Source organism: Oryctolagus cuniculus, chromosome 10 (genome assembly GCF_964237555.1).
Source record: "Oryctolagus cuniculus chromosome 10, mOryCun1.1, whole genome shotgun sequence".
NCBI lineage: Eukaryota > Metazoa > Chordata > Mammalia > Lagomorpha > Leporidae > Oryctolagus > Oryctolagus cuniculus.
The window spans coordinates 12921078-12942460 of record NC_091441.1 but is presented as its reverse complement, the minus strand read 5'-3'; the positions used below and the strand labels follow the sequence as shown (position 1 = coordinate 12942460).

General features: G+C 40.9%; 1 protein-coding gene across 5 annotated transcripts in view; it reads left to right on the top strand.

Annotated features, from left to right (window-relative positions):
- Positions 1–5967: 5967 nt before the first annotated feature.
- CDH7 (cadherin 7) overlaps positions 5968–21383 on the top strand; it is a 154811-nt gene continuing 139395 nt past the window's right edge. Inside the window, exons 1-2 of one of the 5 annotated variants that reach the window (XM_070049870.1) lie at positions 5968–6287; positions 18687–19096. In XM_070049870.1, the coding sequence (XP_069905971.1) occupies positions 18887–19096 (210 nt within the window). In that variant the 5' untranslated portion in view covers positions 5968–6287; positions 18687–18886. Of the gene's footprint in view, positions 6288–6418; positions 6548–6893; positions 7053–7526; positions 7850–18686; positions 19097–21383 lie in introns of those variants that run through there. The other 4 variants (XM_070049871.1, XM_051851138.2, XM_070049869.1 and 1 more) reach the window with 4 other exon arrangements.

The window sequence follows — 21383 nt, the reverse complement described above, 5'->3', positions numbered from 1 at the left end:
CACTGTAAGTATCTCTGAGGGCAGCAGTATTTCAGTCTTTTATTAAGCATGCTTACCTTCCTAAAAATTCACCTTCGAAGAGACTGGCTCATTTCATCTCATCTTTCCTCCTAAGGTATACAGTTACCTCTCACACTTTCCCCTTTCGGATTTTCCTTTCGAATATGAGTTTAGCCTCAAAGTCGCCTACAACAGGGAGCTGTACTCTTGGCTCTGTGCAGCTACTGGAAGTAGGGTCATTCCAACATCACATTTTATGTGTGTTAGGAGAGCACTAAATATAATTGAGTGGCACCAGCTATAAAACCTGCAGAACCCAGGGCAAACCAGCTCTCAGGATCTACATGCAGAGAGCAATCAGGTTACTGCTGCTCAGAGAAAGAGTCCCAGACACAGTGCTGGTGGAGTATATCAGTGTGTGCCTAGGGGGAGCCCTCTTTCAATGTAGGTGAGTGGGAGATTATCTATAATCTATATATGCAAAAAAAAAAACCTATAAAATCCCTATGCATCTTGAAGATTACATTTCTGCAAATAGTTACCCAATTTCCTGCTGTTTCCTACTGTCTATATCTTATTCAAGTTTATAAGTCCAAGTGAAGTGTCACATTGGTTTATGTGTTCAGGACTCCAACAGCATGTGTTACCTTCCTCCTTAAAATCCGTACCTCACTGCTTACTATTCATTCACAGAACATAACTTAATCTCTCCCCTTTGTGTAGTTATATATGTGCTTGCATGTCCTTGGGCTCTTAGCCTTAACTTTCCTTTATAACTCCTGTAACTTGAGACATTAGAACTGCTACACAGCACACACTCAATGCAAATTTGTGAAATGAGTTGTGTGACTGTAAAAATACACTTTTTTTGTAAAGATTCTATGGCTTATCACAAAGTGATAGATAGGACCACATTTAGCAGGAATTTGCATTATTGCTTTTCCCTCTGAAGGTTTTAGAAGGCTTTTATAGAATAACTATAATTCAAGAGAGAGCACGGGCCCAGTTGTTCTACTTCTGACAGTTTTGATTTGAGCTGCTTGTAAAACATAATTTGTGTTCCAACTATTCTGAATACAGAGACACTACTGTACATTGGTAGTATCATATGCTATTTAAACAAGTATGTTCCCTTCCTCTGGCATTTAATACTAAATCCAAATCAAACATTTATCTATTTGAGTTTGTTCTTCAGAAATAAACTGTTGAGGACTTTGGCATGCAGCAGCAGCAAATTAAATTTCTGCATGCAGATATTAACCAATGGCCCCCAACACCTGAGACATTCCCATGCCCTGAGAGGAAGCCTTGACTATCTGGTGGAGTCTGGAATAAGAGGAGGAACAACTCCCTTTGCTGATCCAGGGCTACATGGCATTTCATTCCACTTCCCTTTCTGAGTGACTCGGGGCAGCAGTAAGTTACCTGAAGCTCAGAGCTAATTGGCATCGTTGGTGGCCCAGGCTGAAAGCCTTGGAGATCCTGCCTGAGGATTCTTCCCTTCACTTATCCTTGACTACAGATTATCCTCTGCTTTTTGGCATTGAAACCCCTTAGACGCCCGTTGCTCTCCTCTTTACTCAGATCTTTTAAGTAGGAAAAAAATTCTCAGGCTCCTTTCAGCATCCTTGCATTCTCTAAATACTTCTACAGTGTCTACAGGCTTCTCTGAATATTTTCAGGGTCCTTTAACTCAGTGACACACTCTTCAGGTAAGTATTCCTTTTTGTGCAGAGAGAGATGGAATAATGAGATAATGAGTTCATCCCAAGAAAGAACATTGCTGTATTTGCTCAGACTCTGGAGTCTTCCAGTTTAGCACTCTGTGAAAGATCAAGGTCATCTGTGAGATGCTGATGGGGACAGACTTTATTAATAACCCTACTTAAGAAATCTCCAAATATGTCAATGTTTTCTGATGGTATACAAAGGATTATACATCAGTGCTACAACTGAAGTGCAGGTCAAGAATCAAGAATTTTCGTACCAGAATTCCTGGGAAATTCTTTCAGTTGGCAATTCTCATGCCCTAGACAAACCTCATTGGCTAAGATCCTGCCCCTGTGCAAAACGTACCTGGATTTCTGCAACAACTTCCCGAATATTTCAGTCAGTCCAGATCTGACCTAACAGGCATACCACGATGTTCCTCCTCTTAACACAAATAAAATTGCCATTGCACTTCCTAAAACTCCTCAGTGGAATCTTAAATTGTCCTCATGACACATTCCAAACATTTTCTCTCTCATCATGTGGGCCCTTTTCTGTGTTCCTACACCTGATATTTTGTGCCCCCCTCATCACATGCTATATGCAGATGTATATACCTCTTTATTTTCAAAGTAGATTGGAAGTTTCTGAGATAAGAACTACATCTCATCTGTCTGTGTGTTCTAGGAATCATGTAGCAGGAGTGTGACAAATATTCATCAAATGAGTGAGTGACTACATAGAGCTGAAATCTCTAAAGTTCTTTCTTTATTAGAAGACAGTAGTTTACTTAATTACATGAAAGGAGCTGAGGGTCTTAGACACCCTCAGAAAAGATTCAAGCACAATATAATAAAACATACTGAAAGATCCAGTCACCTGAAATCATCAATGGTCTAACTTTTTTTTTTTTAAAAAAAAGATGTATTTATTTATTTTGAAAGTCAGAGTTAGAGAGAGAGAGAGAGTGCACCAGATAGCCACAATGGCCAGTGCTGGGCCAAGTTGAAGCCAGGAGCCAGTTCCTTCATCCTGGTCTCCATATGTGTGGCAGGGGCCCAAAACATTTGGACCATCTTTTCTTGCTTTTTCTACACCACTAGGAGGGAGCTGGATCAAAAGTGGAGCAGCCAGTAAATGAAACAGTGCCAGCATCATAGGCAGAGACTTTATCAGTTATGGCACAATGCCAGCCCTGACCCAGAATTTTTTTTTTTAAATGGCCTGTTTCTCAATGCTAAGCTCCTGTTTGCCCTTCAGTCTCAGATACCTGAGCTGTATATTCAGTTTTAGAGTAATATCATTATGGAAAGAATTGAATATAATATAATCTAACCAGAAACCTCTTGCCTGCATCATACCTGCATTGAGTGACAAAATATCTAGGAAATTCTTTTCACATCAAGGAAAACTGTGACAGAGTTCCCCTACTTCTTCTGATTCCTCCTTCTCCAGAATGCAGTTCTTGTACACATGATCTTAAGAAAGTAAAAATAAATTGAAAAGCGGACTTTTTAAGTTAGAGCAAAGTTAGAGCAGTTATGAACTTTATAAAATAGTGCTGTATATAAGAGCGAGTATGTAAAGTCTTCCATTGCACAGGTTTGAAAAAACATGGATACATATACATACACACAGAAATCCAAAAATTTATGGATAGATGAAATGAAAATGGGCATTTTCCACGAACTTTCTAAAGAATTCTCGTATTTATATGTGAATATCAATACTACAACACACATCTGAAGTTTTTAAGTAAATTTCATATTAACATTCATAAATAAGATTGAGAAGCTACCACTCAGTTTGCATTTCACAGAATCTTGAAGAATTAGCACAACCTTGGGATTCAACCATTACGTTCTTCACAAACTAAGTTCTCTAATCCACCAGAAGCTGTGGGAAAGGAAAGCAAAGAAAGAGTCCTAAGAAAACATGTCTTGGCCCTGAACTGGGTCACGGATTAAACCTGTAGAGCTCTAATTTGTTGTTCTTAGTATTGGGATTTCTCCTAAAGATAAAATATAAGCACCTGTCAGGAGCGAGAAGGCCCTGAGGGAACTGGCCCTTGCCCATCACCTTGAACGAATCCTTTGCTACTCCTCCCACTTTGGGCAGTACTTTGTTCTCACACACACCCAGCCCTCTGTGCAGACATCTCCACAGTATTCCAAGCAATCTTCACCAAGCCATTCCTTGCCATTGTTTAGCTCAGCTCAAGTGCTGTCTCCTCAGAGATCATCCTGGACCTCCTTGTGTTAAAACCAGGTTCTACTCTTGTGCTCTGGGCGCTGTTTTACAATCATGTGGAATCTAGACCTTCCTCAAAGGAAGGTCTAAGACCTTTTCAGTGCGAGAACTAGGACTAGTATGCTGGAGAACTGAGCTCACTTAATTTTTTCTGGAATCTGTGACGAGGTAACCCTTTAAGGAAATTGTTAAAAAGAAAGGCAGGTAGAATGGAAACATCTGGTTCAAGAGGAAAGCCTTGAATTTGCAGCCAATATTTATGCAAGGACAGAAGAGGAGAAAACAAAAATTTTGTGAAAATATTACCAGAAATTTTTTTAAATGAGCATCACTTTCTTTCCTATGTGTTGCACTTTGATTACAACAATCTAGTAAACGATGATGGCACAGTGTTAGATTATTGATAACACCAACCTCCTCAGATGAATGGGCCATTCAGAGACAGCTTGGTAAGTTCAGAGTTGTGCTAAGTGCTGGGTACGATACAGCATTCACTTCTTTATTAAACAAAATACATATTATGGGTCAAACAAGGGCTGTTTCTTGGTGACACTCAGTATCAGTCTGCGCCATACTAATGTTTTACCACAGAACAATAGTTATAGATTGCATGATACAAGCCAAAAAAAAAAAAAAACATGGAAAAACATTTCCAAGAGCTCAGAGACAAACCCAAAATTTGCTCTCTGAGTACCTGGAGCTGGGCACATATGAGAAACGCCAAGGGTGACATCCAGGAAAAGGCTGGTATGTCCATTCTAAGCCTGTCGATTTTGGGTCAGGGCTAACGGTTGCTTAGAAATGGGCCACAATTTGGGATTTGGAGTCCCATGAAAAGTTTTTCAACTGTGCCCTTAGAAGTAAGTCTGTAGAACTATGTAGAACTATACAGCTTTACAGTTACAAACTTCCATTAAAATTGGTGGTAAAAATGCCATCTTCATTGTTAAGGTGATTATATTAAGTGCTAAAGTGAACAAATAGGATCAAGTGCCTGGCAATAATACTAGAATTAAAAAGGAGAGAATGTCCAACATGGGAAGCAGTCCACACAGCAGACTCAAAATGACAATTGCTTTAAGTAACACTCTGACCTCATAATCAGACCTTAAAGCTTCTTGGTCTGGCTGAAAGGCTCCTGAGAGCATTCCAGGCATGGAAAGCCAAGATAGTGTGGCAAAAAGTGTTCTACATGAAGAATCTCTGGGAGAAAGACCCCAGTGGAAAAAAGTGGCCATCAAAGAAGGAGTTCTCTAAAGGGAGGAGAGAACTTCCACTTTTCTTATGGCCTTATCCAAATAGTGACAGAGTTTGTGGACTCAAAAGGCTCCCATAGCCTAGGCAGCTCATGTCATGTCGGGTGGTCACTGACTTAAGTTAACAATAGGAGTCACTGTGCACAATATGCCTCTGTCCTCAATGAGTTGTTTTGAGAGTTAACTGTAAAAGCAGTCTTCACTTGTGTGTGTGTGTAAATTGTTGAAATAACTACTTAGTACAGAGTTGGTCTTGTATGTATAAAGTTAATTGAAAATGAATCTTAATGGAGAATGGGACTGGGAAGGGGAGAGAGAGGAGGAGGAGGGGTGGGAGTGTAGGTGGGAGGGCGGGTATGGTGGGAAAAATCTCTATATTCCTAAAGTTGTACTTATAAAATTTGTATTCCTTAAAAATAAATTTAAAAAAAGAAAAAAAAAAAAAGAAATGGGCCACGAATGGCCATCCAAACAGGTTCCAGCGGGAGAGCAGCAAGGTTGGGTAAGCAGCATGGGTTGCCTTCTGGACGTTAACAGGGATCCCAACCGTTTGTTATAAGGATCAGCACAGACTCCCACTGAGGAGGTGGGGGTGGGCTGGGACGTGGCCGCCCAAGGGCCAGGAGAGGCTGGGCTGGGAGCAGCGCGAAGGAGAAATCGCAGAGGCGGACTGGGGCAAGCCTGTGCCCACAGAACCGGTCTCCGAGCAGCGCTGTTCAGGATGGGCGGGTGAGAGCAGCCCAGGTTCCTGCGGCAGGATGGGGAACGGGAGCAGGAACGTCCCAGGCATGACCTGTTCACCTCCTAACGCCGTCGGGGAACACCTGGCCGCCAGGTGAAGGGAGCGCCAGGCAACAGACGAACGCAGGCTGCTCCACCCAGCCGGCGGCGGCGCCTCCGCCTTACAGCGCAGACCCCTCCCAGGCCCCTGGCCAGGGTCCCCCGCCCCAGCTGGCGCGCAGATCACACACCTCGGGAAGTTGTGCGTTGGCGAGCCCGGCGGGGTAAAGCCATGTAGACCCGGGGCGGTCCGAGGAGACGACAAGGGCGAAACCATCGCGCGAGAAAACTGTAAGTTCTGATTAGTTTTACGACTTTGCCTTCGTGCCCCAGGAGCTCCATGGATCAGCGGCTTCCGCGACGGGATGAGGGGGCGGGGCGGGACGGGGAGGGGGCTGGAATCATTCTCGAAATTCGCTCCCGGCTCGGTGCCCGGCGATGCCAGGTCTTCGCGGAGAGACGCGCCGGCTGCAGCCCCTCCGGCTGTCGCCCCTCGTCGTCTTTACCCTGCGAAGGAATCCGCCAGCGCCGAGGAGCAGGAGGAGAAGGAGGTGCGCCAGGGTGCGCGCAGGTCGGGCCCCCTCGCGGCGTGCTTTTCCCAGCGCCCTCGCGGGGGCTGCGGGCTGGCCGGAGGTCTCAGGCGCTCCCAGGGCCGGCCTCGAAGCGCGCAAACCGCGAGCGCTTGCCGCGGTCCCGCATCACCCGCTTCGGCTGCCGGCCTGCGCTCGCCCTCCTGCCCTCTCCCGGGACGCGCGCTCCCGCTGGCCCCGGACCTGGAGTCAGCCTCCCGGCCGAGCCCCAGGCGCCCCCTCTCCGCGGGTGGCGGCGGGGGGCCCGGGGCGCCCCGCGGAGTGGGCTGTGATTGGAGGAGGAGCCAGGGCCGGGCGGGCCCGAGCCGGTGCCGCGCGGGTGCCTCCCGCCCGCCCCGCGCGCGGAGCTGCGCGCACCGGGTCCCGAGGCGCCCGCGGGCGCCCGGCTGCTGAGCGCGCGTCCTTTCGCATGCAAACGCTCGGGTCCCTGGCGCCTGACGCCGCCGGGAGGGCAGCGAGGCCCCAGGTGAGTGTGTCTGCTTGCGTGGGGCTTGGGGAAGGCACCGCCGGGCTGCCGTGCGCCCGGGCCGTGTGCGCAGTGGGGAGCAGGACCGACTAATCGGGGAGTGCAGAGCGGGCGGGGCCCTCCGTCTGGAGTTTCCCCTGGCGTTCCCAAGTTACTGCGTGTTGCCGTGAGGCGTTGCTCTGCGAGGCTGGACAGGAGTGTGCGCTCGGCCCGGCGAGCCGGTGCTGACGGGCGCCAGGTGCCACGCGAGAAGTAGTTCAGGGTAGGAGCGAATCCCGACACCCTCCAGATGCAGCGGTAGACACTGGCGGTCCGGCCCGCTGTCCTCAAAGGCGAGCGCCAGGCAGCCCCTCCCGTGACCTCGGACTGATGGGGGCACAACTCCGCGCCGGCTGAGCGGAGGTCTGAGCTGGAAGGGGGTGTGTGCCTGGGTGTGCAGGAATCCTCTGCAGCCGCTGCGCTAGAGCATCTCCCGCTTTTCGTGAAGGTGGAACTCACCTAAGGGCACTCCGCTTTTTCCTCTAATTGGTATTCTGCTGATACGGTGCATCTGCAGGGTTTGCCTCTGCTGGGCGTCCTGTTTTCCCCCTGCCTGGCTGTACCTTAAGGTGTGCGCTGGGCAAAGGGCGCCCTGCTTCTCTGAATGCAAAGTGGACTTCTTCGTGAATGCACATGGCACGCGGCTAGTTGCTGGTATCCAGCCTTCCATCACGGATTAATGAGAAGGATCTATTGTTCTCTCTGGCTGCACGTTTTAGATCGCTAACCCTACGGATTTCTTAGATGTCACAGTTCAGGTGAGTAATGAGTTCACCCAGTGCCAGGCAGTTGGCAAACTGTTGAGAAACCATCAAGGGTTGAGTATCTCAAGACTCTGGAGATCTGCGCATGGCACCGTGAATATGCTTAAAACAGCTTTTACTTTGCAAGAAATATCTTGTTTATTATTCATTAGATTATTAAGTAAGACCCATTCATAATTTCTGTAACAAGACAGGTTTGCAGATCACTTTACATTTGGAAGGAGATTAAAAGAACTTTATATGAAAAACATAGAAAATGGAAGGAAATTGTCAGGATATGGCCCTTGCTATACGGCAAGAATGTATTTTTAAAATCAGATTAACAGTGCAAAAAAATGTATGCTTTAAAATGTTGGCAACAGTAGCAGCTTTTTAAAAAGAAAGTTTGAGTAGACACATTGCCAGCAACATCTAGATAGTTTTAAGAGCGTCTTTGTGAAGACAAGTTGTTAGGGGAAAAAGAGCTAGGGTAAAAAGTACATTTGAAGCTTTAAGTAAGTCACTAAAAATTACTTCTTCCTTAAAACAAAAACAAAAACAAGAAAATAACTGGCTAGACTTTGTGTTTACCCAAGCCAGTTTATGGTACTATATGTGAGTGGGAAATGCATTGGAAATCCTTTTAATTTTTAGGGCTCCTTTGAACACTATGAATTAAATTGTAAAATAATTGAGGCAGATAGACTGGCAACTTTGTGGAAGGCTTGCTTGTATGTTAGTGTTTAATATGAATTGGGGTGGCAGGGGAATTTGCTGTAAACCAACATGAAAATTCTTAACTGGAAAAGCCAGCTGAAAGTCTGTGGAAAGAAAAATAAAGAAAGCAGTAGTCAGTGGTACGGCCGATCACCCTGCTGAAAGCTGTTAGGCTCCAAAGCTTTAATAAAAGGGCATTGTGCACTTACAACGTGAGATATGATTGTAATTAAAGGCTGCGATAGGTCGTTAGAATTGTGTTAACAATCCGTTGACATGTTCACAACTCTTCTTAAGTCCACTTTTATTGATTTAGGACCACAGAGCTTTCCCTTTCTTACAGAAAGGTACTTGTAAAGCATCTATATTACTGCAATTTACCCTTGAATTGACTCTAGTTTTTAGTGTCCAATGAGGATGAGAGGGTGGGGAGAATGCACTGTGTTGGCCGCCCTTCAGCCTTCTTTGGTCTAAAAAAATCAAACACCCGTCTTTTCTCAGGCATGATTCCTTTGCTAGGCTCTCTGGTTTTTTTTTTTAGCATTTGGGGTTTTTGATGGCAAAGCTGATATAAACTTCACAGAATGCATACCTCTGTGAAGAAGTGAATACATCTTTGTGTCGAGTCAAATGCTTTCTTTGACAGAGCTTTCAGAAATTCTTGATAAAGTACCAAATCCATAAATTGTTCTGTGCTGTGAATATTTATTGCTGAGTGTTTCCAATCTTTCTGCATTTTATAAGGTTCTGCATTTACTGCTTTAATAACTTGTATCACATCCTGGTGGGCCTCTCTCTCTCTCTCTCTCTCTCTCTCTCACACACACACACACACACACACACACACACACGTTTTTTATTTGACTGGAAGGTTACAAAGCCTCAGCTATAACTGGGCATTTCAGAAACTTCTAAATAACTAATATACATTAGTTGATTGCAAAGAGGCTGTGATGGAAGCTTTTTTGCTCTAGAAGAAGGAATCAGATGCTACTTGGTGGGGTGAGAAAGGGGAGCTGAGGACAAGGAAAGAAGACATGTGATCAGAGTTCTGTGTGTGACCATCTCCCCAGCCTCTGACTAGCAGTGCAGATCTGGCTGCAGCCAGCAGTACACGAGTGCCTCCTCTGGGAATTTGCTGTATCTGCAGAAAGATACCCCTGCAGACACGTCCCCGTGCCATTCTGTGAGTCTCCTCACTGATAACATTACCAGTTCAAATGAAGATGCAGCCGTGTGCCCTTTTATTCAGTTCAGATTGTAGTATAGATTTTCATTCTGGAAGAACTTCTTGGCTATTTTGCAAAGTGTTTGTGGAAACATGATTCCTTTTATTGAAGTCGTATAAGTCACACCTAGCACAAGGTAAATACAAGGGTAAATTAAAAATAAACATGAATAAAGCTAATATTTCTTAGAAAAGCAAAGTACTGAAAAAAGATCCTTTAACTATAATCTTGGCGTTTTGTTATTCCAGGAGGGATTCAGAAGGACTTGGCCACGTTGTTCAGTCTCTAATTCACACAGTTCTCCTAGTTAATTTAAAACTACCTTTCCCCTTTATTTTTCATTCACTTTCACCTAGGGTAGAGGCTGTTTGTGCTTAGCTGAAATTGATTCTATAAAGCACCTAGAGAATTTCTCTTTCCACATTTGATAACCAGATGCACACTACAGGCTGTGTGATTCATTTCCAGGGCTCCTGCCTGCATATTTAGGCCAGTTAACAGTAGGAGGTTGTGGTCCGTGGTTGTAATGTTATCTGGCCCAGGGAGCTAATGGATTTGATCACAGTTTCTTTACATGAGAAGTCACATATCACAGAGAGTCTCCAGTCCCACTAATTAAAGTGTAAAAATTATACCTTTTAAGCGCAAAGGAGAGGGTTCTTTCATCAGTATTAAAATATTGAATGCCATATTAACCTTTTGATGATAAACAGATGCAACAAATCAAATGGCAGTATATTTCTGAACTAGAATGAGTTCAGTAGGAGCAAACAGACATCTCAGAATATAGGATTTATAGTGCCAAGTTCAAGGGAGCTAAAAGAATAGCTATTTTACTGAAGTGTTGCCACATATAGATTTTAAATCCTAAGATATTTTTTGAGTTTATCTTATTTCTAAAACCTTAAATGGACTTTAGTTCAAATTTTAATAGAAAGTTAATAATATCGTAACATAGTAGGAAATGTTGTTTTGATTGCCAGAGTTATTTAGAAAGGATAAGGCAATTTTAAGGTTGGATACTGAGAATTCTTTTTCCCTATAATATAGAAAGATACAACCTGAAACAGTATATTCCTGTGCTCTTTATTTTTACTTTATAATTAAAAACTCCACCCCAGGGATGATCATGATGAACTCCCATTTTGAAAATTAAAAGTCACAGTCATATAGAAATTTGGATATAATCAAGTCTATTTTTTTTTCTTGGCTTTGGGGAAGATGGTAAATGTTCAAAGCTCATACATCAAGAAGACATTCATTCCCAGAATGGGCAAATTCTAACAAACACTTTAAAATACTCATTACCTCCAGTCATGCTCATGTCTGTCAGCAGCCGGTTATGTGACCTTGAGCATTGCACTAGGATTCTGTAGTTTTCAGTTTTGGTCTTAGCTAAGAAAGAGAAGGTTGGCTTTGGTTTTCGAATGCTTTTTACAGTCCAAATGTGTTATTCATTAGTGGTTCTAACCACTTCCAGCGTCTCCAAACATATCCGTGGCAGAGTTTGTGGATGTCTTTGTTTTCCTCTAAGGTGAACCCTTGGGGGAACCAACCTGTTAAATTCTTTAGTTTTGGGATGGCATTATCTGACAGACTGATAACGCAGTTGGATATAAAGTATGGCTGCCACTCTGAAACCCTGTTTGTATGGGACTGGCTTCTCTCTAGAGTTGATTTCTGACATCTGCTCAGTCATGAAGGCAGGGAGCTCGAGTATTTCTTTTTCCCTTTTGGCGTTCCCCAAAGTGTATTAAGTGAGTCTACTTTAAAACAAGCAAAGAAACAATAAATAAGAAATATCTTATGCAAAACAGACTTCTCTGACTTTGTAGACTAGATAAATCACAGGAGAACCTCATTGGGAACAGGTGGATGCTGTCCTAGGGAAATACAGGCACATGAAGGCCCTTAACAGAAAACGTTGCATGAATCAGGAGACAGCCTTTTCATTGGATTTAAATAATGTCATTAAATACTCAAGGAATTCCCAAAAGGGAATAGGCTTCTTTTCCCACAAAGAACTAGCAAATGGAAGGTTGCCGTTGAAGCAATGGTAGTAGTGTATGTGGTGCCCTCTAACCACTGTCGTGGAGTGGTGTCATTCCCACTTTGTCATGTGTGTTGTTCACCTTTCATAAAGATCAATTAAAAATAGATCACTTGTCAGAGTGTAGTTCAACTTTAAAACAGTCTCAGAAATGACAGTGTCTTCCCAAAGGAGTCTAGACCAACAACAAAATTGTTTTCCTGTTTTGTTTCTACTGTGACAGTGTGAGTTCTTGTACTGTTAAGTTTTATAGATCAGGCATTTTATAGGTCAAGCAACAAGGCAACTCAGAGAATATTGAATGTTAGTTTCTGGAGGTGTTCAGAAGTTAACCGTTATGGAATTTTCTGATTCTCAGGAATCATTATATTAAGTGCATTGACAATCCTCAGATGTCATTTCTACAGTTTGTTCCTATAAAATGTAATTATTAAATTCATTTTTGGCACTACCATGTTCCACTTATTCCTAAACTGTACCCATTTTAAAAAGAGGCATTTCTTTTTAAAAGTAATATCACCAATGATAAATTGTGTCTACATTGAGTATATTTCAAAGCAGTTACAGAAGACCTCATCGGATGCACATTGGGTCTGCAGGCAGCATTGCCAGCTGCTCCTTGCCTAGAACCTAGAGAAACTCTGGTGACATATGGCCTCTACTTGTGAAAAGCCATTGGTTATTTATACTCACTGAAAGACATTTTCAAATTTAAGTGCCACCAAACCTAAGATAGTAACATACTACCTTTTGATATAGTTGATGGTCATATATTTTATCACCAGTTATTTCTAAAAAGCTTGGTAGCACTTTGAATATCTTTTGAAAAAGCAGTCTAGCATATATAAATTAATTAGCAAGTAGGCAAGTAGGCAGTCAAGTTTTTAAAACTACTCTTGTATTAGTATGTTCATGTGTAGAGGCTGAATATGGTGTATTTTATTCTCATGTTTTTAGCATGCTGACTTTAGGTGGAACACACTCTGGAAGATTTGTACTTGTACATTAAAATTGGTCTGCTGATACATAAAACATATTTTTGTTGTCATTGTTAAGGGATTTTTAGTCCATGTTTTTAAGGATGAACAAAGCATTTGATTAAGAGCATAATACTCCATCAGATTTTTAAAAGTAGATTTGCAGAGTTGCTCAGTGAAGTAGAAAATCTAAGAATTTTATGTTGATGAATTTGTTTTGGTAAAATAATAGCTATTAAGTTTAAATGAATAATAAATAATCTACTTGGAAGCCACTTAGTTTAACAAAAATAATTAGAACATAATAGTAGCATAATAAAATTATTTCAGGTCAAGTAAATGATATTGACTTAACAAATACTGTCTGGTTGATTTTCATCACTGCTATTTTTAAAAATTTTTTGCTCCAATTCATTTAATTTTTCTTTTCAAGGCTTTATTTTGTCTGATTGATTGAAGTGTGTTGTGCTGATCACAGTACTCCTTCTGGTGATTTTCATCTATTTTCAGTTTGGAAAAAAAAACTGAAGTGTTGTATAATGTTTAAAAAATAAATTCTTTGCCTTAAAATATCACAGAAAACCAAAACTCCTCAAATCGTCCTCAGATAGTTTTAATTCAGAGAAATTGTTCTAGTAGTTGTCATCAGAACTCTTCCATATATCTGTAGTTGACCACTCTTTAGCTCTCTCTTCAGGTAAAAACTTCTTACTTTTTTCCCAGAGTTACATATTTGTCACTGTCTAGGAACTGACCAGATCTGTAAAAGTTACCTCAACTACATACTGGCAGGTTATTTTTATTTCTCCACTGTTTGTTTCTGAACTAGTGATCAAGAAGAGGAGAGCTGGCCAAACCTCCAGAAGGTGCCTGTCCTACACTTCCCCTAAGGAAGCCAGGAGGCTATACAACCTGGGTTCCAGGTTGCTTCTTGTTTCTGATGTGGCTCCTGGTGTTAAGTCCAGGGCTTGAACTCAGGAGGAGGCAGAAGACAGAGAAATATAATTAATGTGGAGGTAGGATTTGTGCTTTGAAGTTCCAATTTGTGAGGTGTTTTTTTTTTTTTTTTAATTTTTGTTTTATTTGACAGAGTTAGTGCGAAAGAGACAGAAAGGTCTTCCTTCTGTTGGTTCACTCCCCAAATGGCTGCTACAGCCAGAGCTGCGCCAATCCAAAGCCAGGATCCAGGTGCTTCCTCCTGGTCTCCCATGAAGGTGCAGGGTCCAAGCACTTGGGCCATCCTCCACTGCCTTCCAGGGCCACAGCAGAGAGCTGGCCTGGAAGAGGAGCAACCGGGACAGAATCCGGCGCCCATATGGGATGCCGGCACCGCAAGGCGGAGGATTAACCAAGAGAGCCATGGCACCAGCTTCAATTTGTGAGGTGTTTTTAACTCACCATGAAAAGTCAACAGTTGTGATTCATCCTGGTCTGAAGTTCATTTAAATTTAATAAGTACAATTGGGATGTTTTTTAGTTGCTAATATTTGTGAGAACATAAGAATCCTGTTTGGAGAGGTTATGCTGTATATGAGGAAACCCCAGTTTCAAGTTTTGGTTATTTCTGTTTGACAACCACAAAGAACTGAAGGCTTTTACTAAGACTTCAGTGCCCTTCACTTCGTTCAAGATAAACTCAGACTATAGGAGTGGAGTTGAACTGTATGCTGCCTTTTCCTTCAAAGACTGACAGATCTGGTTGACAAGAATGCAATGGTTTGGGGAGGACTGAGGAAGAAATGTGACACTATGACAGACACTCCATCCCCTGCTGTCTGGCATGTATTTCCTGGCAGAGTGGGTAACTACCAGAACAGTTGGGTAAGCAGGTCATGAAACACTCACTTCAGATCACGATCACGATTACGATTGTTCAGACGCTGTTTTGGTTTTCTAAACGCACTCCACAATGAATATTGTGGAAGAATGTATCTGCTTTGTAAAAGAATTTCAACAAAAGTGTTCTTGTATACTCTGGTAGGCTTTATAGCAAAATAAAGTTTGGCTCAAGAATCTGGTGGATATTTCAAATACTGTAGAACAATAGAGCGGAATGGTTTTCAAAGTGATTGTGATTCATGAACATGGTAGATTTACCAAGTAATTCACATATGAGCTTATTTTAATAGAATGGACTTAATCCCTAGCCCAGATTCTTTGTAACTTGTTCCTCATTAGTGAATGCCCAAAGTGAAATCAATTTTTTTTTCAATACTGGTACCAAAGTTTGACTTTAAAAAATTGCAGAAAACATGTCATTAGGACAAAATTGTTTATTTTTAAAAGTATCTTAGTGCCTTTTTTTTTGACATTTAATTAGATTTCTTCATTCATGACCATACAGGTCTCTGGCATCAACTAGAATAATCAAACATGTTCTTATTTTAGCATCGCTAAAATTAGAATTAAAACTAGTATCACCTCACCAGCTGACTTTAGTTTAATATAATCAGTTTGAAACTCAAATAGTTAACAGTCGCAGTCAAACACATCAGCCATTGTCCTTAACATTTCATGATTTGCTCGCCGATGCCATTATTGTTTTTGTTTTCTAAGTGAGAGGATTGAGGCTTCCTCTCTGGAATTTAAATTTTTATGCATTTGCTTTTTAAAGATTCATTTTATTTGAAAGGCAGAGTGACAGGGAGGAAGAGACAGAGAGGACTTCCATCTGTGGGTCTTTCCCTATTGGGCCAGGCTGAAGCCAGGGGCCAGGAGCTGCATCTGGATCTCCCTTGTGGGCAGCCGGAGTCTTAAGTGCTCGGGCCATCTTCCGCTGCTTCCCAGGTGCATTCGCAGGGAGCTGGATGGGGAGTGGAGCAGTGGTGTTCATGTGGAAATGCCAGTGTTACAGACAGAGGCTTAACCTCCTGTACCACAGTGCTGGCCCCTGGAATTAAATTTTTTTTTTACAATTTAACTTATCTAAAACTGCATAGTTAAGACATGAAAGACCCAGAATTTGAATCTTTGTCTCCTGTAGGCACCCATGTTCTTCATGCAATAATTTTACTTCATGCAATAACTTTACTCACTTTCCCAATTTTTAATTCCAATAATTGCAATAATTTTACTTCATGCAATAATTTTACTCACTTTCCCAATTTTTAATTCCAAAACCTTACATGGTACTTTGTTTTTTAGCAGTTGGATACCTGTTCACAGTGAAACAACATTATCGAGTTCACTTAATCGATGACACAGCCTGAATAATATAGGATAGCTATATCACATTAAAATTTTTGTCTGAATAACCATGCATACTTTAGACAGTGATGAGACTGGCAGTGTTCCTCAACTGTCAGTTTCATGAGCTAGTCTCAGTCCTGCGACTAAACTCTAAATGTCTCACCGCATCCGTAGTAACCCCCTTGGAAAAGAGAAGCTGCAGAACTTGCCCCCTCTTGGGAGGGCTGACAGCCCTTCTGACTAAAGGCTTCTTCTGTTCACGATTCCTGGCTCATCATTGAACTAATTCATATCTATGGGAACTACTTCCTACTTTAAGGTCCCAGAAACCTGTCTCTCAGGGGATTAGTCAGAGCTCCATGTAGTGAACTTTCAGCCTAATTGAGTAGCCTGGGTTGGACTCTTGAGGCATGATCCAAGTTACTTGTTCTTTATGATTCTGAGTGTAGAACTACCTACCAGCCCTGCAGCATGGTATCTAGAAAGAGCAAATTCATTTCTGCTCCTTGAGTAAGAGACCTGAATTTTGGGAGATTGTGCTCAATGCACAGTTAGTTGATACCTTCTAATAATCATTACTGAATCTGATACTTCCTGGAATACATGAATTAGCTGAACTTTTGATATTCCAGAGCACATTTTTCAATGATCCAAACTTTAGAGAGATTATTAAAATTCATGTGTTTAACTTTTCAACTTTCATTTCTTTTTTAAAAGATTTATTTATTTATTTGAAAGGCAGAATTACAAAGATGCAAAGACATATGTGTGTGTGTGTGTGTATATATATATATATATATATATAGAAAGAGAGGTCTTCCATTTGCTGGTTCACTCCCCAAATGGCTGTAATGGCTGTAGCTGGGCTGATCGAAAACCAGGAGTCAGGAGCTTCTTCCAGGTCTCCCTTGCGCGTGCAAGAGGCAAAAGTCTTGGGCCATATTCTGCTTTCCCAGGCCCTAGCAGAGAGCTGGATCAGACGTGGGGTAGCTGAGACAGGTGCCTATATGGGATGCCAGCACTGCAGGAGGTGGCTTTACCTGCTATACCACAGGATGGGCTCCAATTTTTATTTCTTTATTTGAAAAAGAGAGAGTGCTATCTCCCATCCACTGTTTCATTCCTCAAATGCTTGCAATAGCTGGGGCCGGGCCATTTCCAAAGCCAGGAGCTGGGAACTCAATCCAGGTCTCCCAATGAAAGGCAGGGACCCAGGAACTTGAGCCATTGTCTGATGTCTCCCAGGATGTGCAATAACAAGAAGTTAGAATTGGGACTGAAGCTGGGACTTGAACTCAGTTATTGTGGTATAGTATGCAAGTATCACAAGCTGTGTCTTAACAGCTGTACTAAATGCCTGCTCCCATATGTTTATTTCAGTAGGATCAGCACTACCTATTTCTTCCAATTGTTGGACTATTTAATATATTTAATATATATTATTTTACATTCCTTCTATGATATATGAGTAGTTTTTTCTTAAGCAATTTGTCAGAAATACTTGTCTATTGAGTCAAGAGATGCTCCTGTCATTGGAGAGAGGGACAGAAGGATGGAAAAGTTTTTAAGAATAATGTAGCTTCTGCTTTATAAAGTCTATTTCTTTTGTTTTCATCTCCCTCAAAAGAAAAAAAAGAAAACAGGAATCCATAAGTGATAGCCTTTTGCTTTAATCATCCCATTGTTGGTTTATAGAAAGTAAAATTAATTCAAAAACTAAAGTGATTCAAGTTGAGTGTCTTGTCACAAATTCTCATTCCTCTGTGTTGGGGGTGTGTTTGGAAGTTTATTTTGTAAATTATTTTTATAGCTCTTGCATAATCAGGATTCTGTAGCTGAAATAAATAGACATTAAAATAAAAAGCTTTAGCCTTGCAGCCACTAGAACACCTCTTGGGTGCATGCCAACCATCCTTAGGGTTCTCGCATACTGTCATCTCACCCTTCTGTCAGTCTTTATAATCCAAGTTCATAAATGTATATGAAGGAAGGCCCTACTATGCACAGGCCATGCTGTATGATATTCAGTAAGTGTTTGTAGAATAGCAAATAACTGCGGAGCAATAACATAACCTAACGTGAAGCAAGCGTACGTGACAGTAAGTTTGAGGGTGGAAAATGGAAACCACGGAGCATTTCAGCTGATCTCAGTCAAATCAGAACACATCAGAACAGCTGGTGTTCTGTGACTCAGAATCAATCAACCGGGTTTGAATCACCTCATAGTTCTTTATTTCTCTTTACAGTTTCACTGAAGAGATTTAAGCCAGCATATGTCCTTCCCATTTGGTTAAATCCCTGCTATGAGCTGCTTTGCTATCCCAATCTAATACCAATGAATGAAACGGACTGGATTATAAAAGAAAAAGTATAAAGACTAAAATTAAAGTGATTTCTGAAATGATGCTGCCACATATTGTAAAATGAACCATATGCTCAGATAAAATGCCCTTGAAAAAGCATGGAATTTTAAGGTTGTGTTATGGAATGAGAATAATGCTACATCAGCAGTGTTTGTATAAATAACAAATACGGCAACATTTATTATAATTTTCAAGTGTACAGTTAGTACTTCAGTGATGATACCAATAGTGGTACCTTGGGACTTCAGTAATAAATTGGGAGCTGAAAGCTAAGCATTATTTTGTGTTCTTGGTTTTTGACGCTGTCTCATCTCTTTGTTCTGATAGGCACCTATTACACCATTCTTTGGCGAAGGCTGTTCAGCAGTGGTGACCTCTTCCACTCCAACACTCTACAAGTTATCATCTCTGGACTCCCAGCTGACACCCTGCCGGAGGCAAGAGCTACTAAGCCAACTGGAACTGTGCCTTTTCTCTTGTCAAGGTTTTTTTCTTACACAGGAAGAAGAAAGAAAAAAAAAAAAAAGATGAAGTTGGGCAAAGTGGAGTTCTGCCATTTTCTGCAGCTAATAGCACTTTTCCTGTGTTTTTCTGGGATGAATCAAGCAGAACTCTCAAGGTCTGGATCAAAGCCCTATTTCCAATCAGGGAGGTCCCGTACCAAGCGCAGCTGGGTGTGGAATCAGTTCTTTGTGTTGGAGGAATACATGGGCTCAGACCCCCTCTATGTAGGAAAGGTAGGGTATTCAGCCTTTTGAAGTTGTAAATGATTTTTTGTCAATGTCTGTGTTTGGTTGGAGAGCTGCTAATTTTTTTGCTTTAGGGATGGAAAAATCAAAACCTGACTCCCATGAAAGACTTTATGAAGTCTGGGGGGGAGTTGTTTATAAAACAGTGAAACTGCAACTTGGGGAGAGGTGATTTATTCCCGAAAACAGATGAGGATTCTACAGAGGCCTCATTGATCATTATTGTAGTTCACCGGTAAAGCTCTTAGTACCAATATCAGAACAAGAATATCCACTAAGAGATGAAAAGTAGTGGGCTAGTGCAGAGGTTGTTTTGTTAGCTTCTGCTTTTGAGGTACAATGTAAATGGTGTTCAGACTAACATTTATGCTAGCATAGCTTTCCCCGATAATTGCTATTCGAAAACTGCAAAGTGAAAGTATTGAGACTAGTGCCTCTAAATTATGAACAATTCAAACTTTTCTTATGGGTCTTCTTTGGTCATTTCTGTTTATTTTGTTTTCTTTCCTTTTAAAATTTTCTTTCAATTAAAAATGAATGTGAGCAGAATTAAGTGGTTAAAAGTGACATTAGACAAATGGCACTTCATGTTGTTGGGTGGCCGATTAGTAGCTATGCTGAGCTTTTTTTAAACTTCTTTCTGTCTGATTATTTGGGAAGGATATTGCCATTCAAGAGCTGCGTGAACTGAAAGACTCGTCAGGAGAACTCCATCTTTCCCACTATCCTCATTTCATATGTACAGTCTATAGTCTACTGTGGGTTCAGTTATTTTCATATTTGTAAAGATTGCCTGAATTTCTCAGTGTTGTGTGGAGCACCAGTGAAGGTTTTCTAAGTAAGGGATATTAGCAAGAAATCAATACCTTTGTGAATCTCTTCTTCACTGTCGATTTGATGCTTCTATTCCTGGTAAAATGAAGACCAGCTAACTGATGAATTTATTTGTCAATCATTTTTTCACTGTTGAAAGTCCAGCGAAGTATCTTTGTTTCTTATTTCGTGGGTCATTTTTATTTTTTCATGTAAACACATCCTAATTAAGGGTGACAAAATATCTTTGTCGGTGGGAGTATTTACATAAATTAAGGTAGTGCTTATTGTATTATTTATCATAGTTTCCTCTTAATATCTCTAGTTTAAATAATAACTAACACTGTAGAGTAAATGAAAGTATTAAAATAAATCAGAAGTTTCTACGGATATTAACTAGGATTACTTTCATAGCATTTTCCTACCCTAAGAAAACATGTGGATACACAAGTGTCTCTGTGTACATCTATTTTTAAAGCCATTCTTCCTTGTCAATGGGACCTTCACATACACCTGCCTATGTGCAAAATTTGTCTCACTCTCTCTGATTTGTTTTCTTGTGAAAATAAGAGAGCACTAGCCATAATTCAGTATTATTCACTAAGAATCTAGCTCTTAATTGCATTCATTTTAATGGGCATTCAGGAGGTTCATCAGGCTTTCTTTAATGGACAGATCTACAATATTCAATTAATTTATAATCAATAGCTTTTTGTGATAGTGTAACATCTTCCTAAAAGAGGAAAATATTTCAAATTAGCTTGGTTTTCTGGGGTAAGGTTGACAATTAAAAAGTCAATATGACTTTTAAAAGTTAAATGCTTCTTTTTTATAATCTTCACATGGTAATTCAAAATGCTCATGCCTAAATTATCTCTCCAATTTATTATTATGAGAATGTATTCATCTAGGTTACTTATTTTTGAAATGAGTATGAAGTTACAGGGCAATGGTTGGTATTATTTTTCTAAGAAAAATTGTGTGGTCCCCTGATTAGGTAACAAAAAATATTGTGTTTTTCATTTTTAATCAATTACTGAAGATCACTTAACAGATTACAGATGACAGGGATGTTAAATGGGTATTGATCTGTTGCATGCTATATATTGGGAGTTCCACAGAGCTGTTCATAGTTAAATGCTCACATTCGAACTAGGTTTTAGAAAACTCTTAATTGACTGAAATACAGAAAAAAAGAAAAGAAAAATCATTTGTGATACAGAGACTTATGAGCAAGAGACAAAAAGGTACAACTTTAGAGGAATGATTTGTGTTTCTTAGGCAAAATGTAACAGGTACCTTGGGTTCTTAGATTTTCCATATGAGATGATGAAATGATTGTTTTTTTTTTTTTACATTGGTATTGGAATAAACAAGGTTTAAGAGTAATTTTGACCTCAGTTATATTTTAATCACTTGAGCATGTAAAAGTAGATGTATTTTCAGTTTTTGTTTTGTTTTG